The sequence below is a fragment of the Coenobita brevimanus genome, chromosome 105, assembly GCF_032717465.1.
Source record: "Coenobita brevimanus isolate Jiangsu-jjx chromosome 105, ASM3271746v2, whole genome shotgun sequence".
Lineage (NCBI taxonomy): Eukaryota > Metazoa > Arthropoda > Malacostraca > Decapoda > Coenobitidae > Coenobita > Coenobita brevimanus.
Genome location: NC_137058.1, coordinates 25,066,454 through 25,069,085, shown reverse-complemented (window position 1 = coordinate 25,069,085; position 2,632 = coordinate 25,066,454). Strand labels below are relative to the sequence as shown.

The window sequence follows — 2,632 nt, the reverse complement described above, 5'->3', positions numbered from 1 at the left end:
TGTCTATCTATTTATCTATCAACCTATCTGTCTCTCTGTCAATTTATCTGTCTATCTGCCTGTCTGTAGCCAAACGCCTCCTTGTCGCCCCGTCCTGTCATTTGGCTCTCCTCTCTCCAACTCACACACCCCTCTCGCATATACCTCTCCCCTCCATCCCTCCATCTCATCCTCGGTCTCCCCTTCCCCTCACACCTGCACCTCACCCACATACACTCCTAGTCAGTCTCTCATTCTCTTCTTCACATATCACAGAAGTCTTTTTCCCCCCTCCCCCCATCACACATATACTTCTTTCCCCCCTCCACCTCACTCACACTCTCCTAGTTAGTCTCTCATTCTCTCCACATGCCATAGACTTCACATATGTAGTTTCGCCAATCAGCTAGTCTCTCTCACACACACACACACACACACACACACACACACACACACACACACACACACACACACACACACACACACACACACACATATGTATACTTCAGATAGTTTTTGTTTGAGCGCCATGAATGTAACTGTCAGAACTGCCCGCCTTTGAGCAGTGTTTAATGTGTGTGTGTGTGTGTGTGTGTGTGTGTGTGTGTGAGAGAGAGAGAGAGAGAGAGAGAGAGAGAGAGAGAGAGAGAGAATACAGTGAAGGGGAAAGTGTTAGTGCACGAACTAAGAGTGAAAGTGTGTAAGTGAGTGAGAAAAAGTGGGCACGAAGGAGAGTGTGAATGCAAGAAAGAAAACGTGATTGTGAAAGGAAGTGAGGAAGTGAGAGAGTAACCTGAAAGAAAGTGTAAAACAAAGAAGTGTGTGAAAGAAAGTGAGAGAGTGAGAGAGTAACGTGAGTCAGAAGTGGCAGCAATTATCCTATCTTGGTTATAGTGGAGTCTGGTCACCTTCAGCCTTCCACACCCTCCACACCTCTACCACACTCCACCACACCTCTGCACACCACACAGATCATCACTACTATACTATACTACTGTGCATTACTCACCACTACATCACACCACACCACTTTCCACCACACCTCATCATATTACACTACATTACACCAGTACACTACACACCACATCCCACTACAGTACCTCACCACACCACATCACACTATACCACACCACACCTCATACTGCATACTATACTGCTGAGAGTTATAATCCACCCTTACACCACACCATCACATTGCACACCACCACTCCCCCTACCACAAACACCACGCTTCAGTAGAGTACATCGCACCACATTACATTACACTACACCACCCTACACACACACACACACACACATTACACCATCCCCACCACACACACACACACCACAACACACTCTTCAAACTCCACCACACCACACATACACTACACCATCCCCACCATACCACACCACACTCACGCCACCACACACTCCTTAAACTCCACCACACCCTCATTTCACCACACCACCACACGTCCACCACAGTATACTCACCGACCACCACTTCTTTGGTCTTGTTGAGGTAGGCGGTTCTGCAGCTTCTCCAAATCCCAGTGTTAGACCGCAAAAAGTACCTCTCAGCAGCCGTCACCTTAATTCCCTTGCCCCCGTCCACGATGCCCCAGTAATCCGTCGATATGGCCACCACCCAGAACACCCAGCCGATGGCCAGGGCCACGGTGACGGCCATCAGCACGCGCCGCTCCACCAACACCTCATGCGCCGCCCTCCTGTTGGCCATCCCAGCTGACACTGATCGTACGTCAGCCACCCGGCACATTTTCTCTCTTCGCCCCGCGCTGCCTTGACCCCGCCCAAACTGTCGTACCCGTCAAAACATACCCTTTGTGAATTTGTAATGGCTGCATGGAAATTCTTGTATACGTAGAAAATTACCCAAAAAGTAGATGGATTTTTAGCTAATTTTATCGAAACTACCATGCTTTCAAACGTTATACCATTTTCACTCTGACTTGGCCAAAAACTGTCATCTCTCCATCTTGAATCTAGAGTTGTAGCAGGATTAGTACTAGAATATGATGTTAGTCAAGAAGTGCTGTAGGAAGAATGGAGAGCCGTAGTATTGTCTTCTTTGTCAGTGAGCTACTTATAATTAATGCTAGAATACGATGCTAGTCACGAAGAGCTATAAAAACTGTAGAGCAGTAGTATTTTGTCTCTGCCACTGTGCTACATGAAATAAGCTGCAAAAGGACGGAAACCTGAGCCAAGTTAAGGTAAAAAGAGTATAATATTTAGTGAACGTCCTGCCTAAATATCTCATAAATGAATCCCAAAATTGTGTAGTTCTTTCACCATAACTTGGCCCAGATTTTCCTCCTTTTGTAGTTTACTGCACGTAGATCATATGCAGAAAAGACACCACTACGCCTGAACCTTCTTTATAGCACTTTTTTATGACTGTCATCGTATTCTGATATTAGTCTATTTGTACAGCTTAGCATTCAGGCTTGAGAGATGGCAGTTTTAGGCCAAGTTAGAGTAAAAAGAGTACAGTAGTGCTTGGGTGTCACATCTCAGTAGGCTAAAGTGAACGAAAGGGACCCAACGGAGCGAAAGCGTCTGGAGGTGGCCAAGAACACAGTCATTGCTTATAGTACGACTGTGGAGTTCAAAAATAAATGAAAATCTACCCGGAAATCAATGAAAA

At 46.2% G+C, this 2,632-nt stretch overlaps 1 protein-coding gene across 1 annotated transcript in view; it reads right to left on the bottom strand.

Annotated features, from left to right (window-relative positions):
* Window positions 1-1,702, bottom strand: part of LOC145416309 (transmembrane protein 114) — a 33,267-nt gene extending 31,565 nt beyond the window's left edge. Inside the window, exon 1 of the mRNA XM_080285310.1 lies at window positions 1,456-1,702. Within this exon, the coding sequence (XP_080141436.1) occupies window positions 1,456-1,702 (247 nt within the window). The remainder of the gene's footprint in view (window positions 1-1,455) is intronic.
* Between the last annotated feature and the right edge of the window lie 930 nt (window positions 1,703-2,632).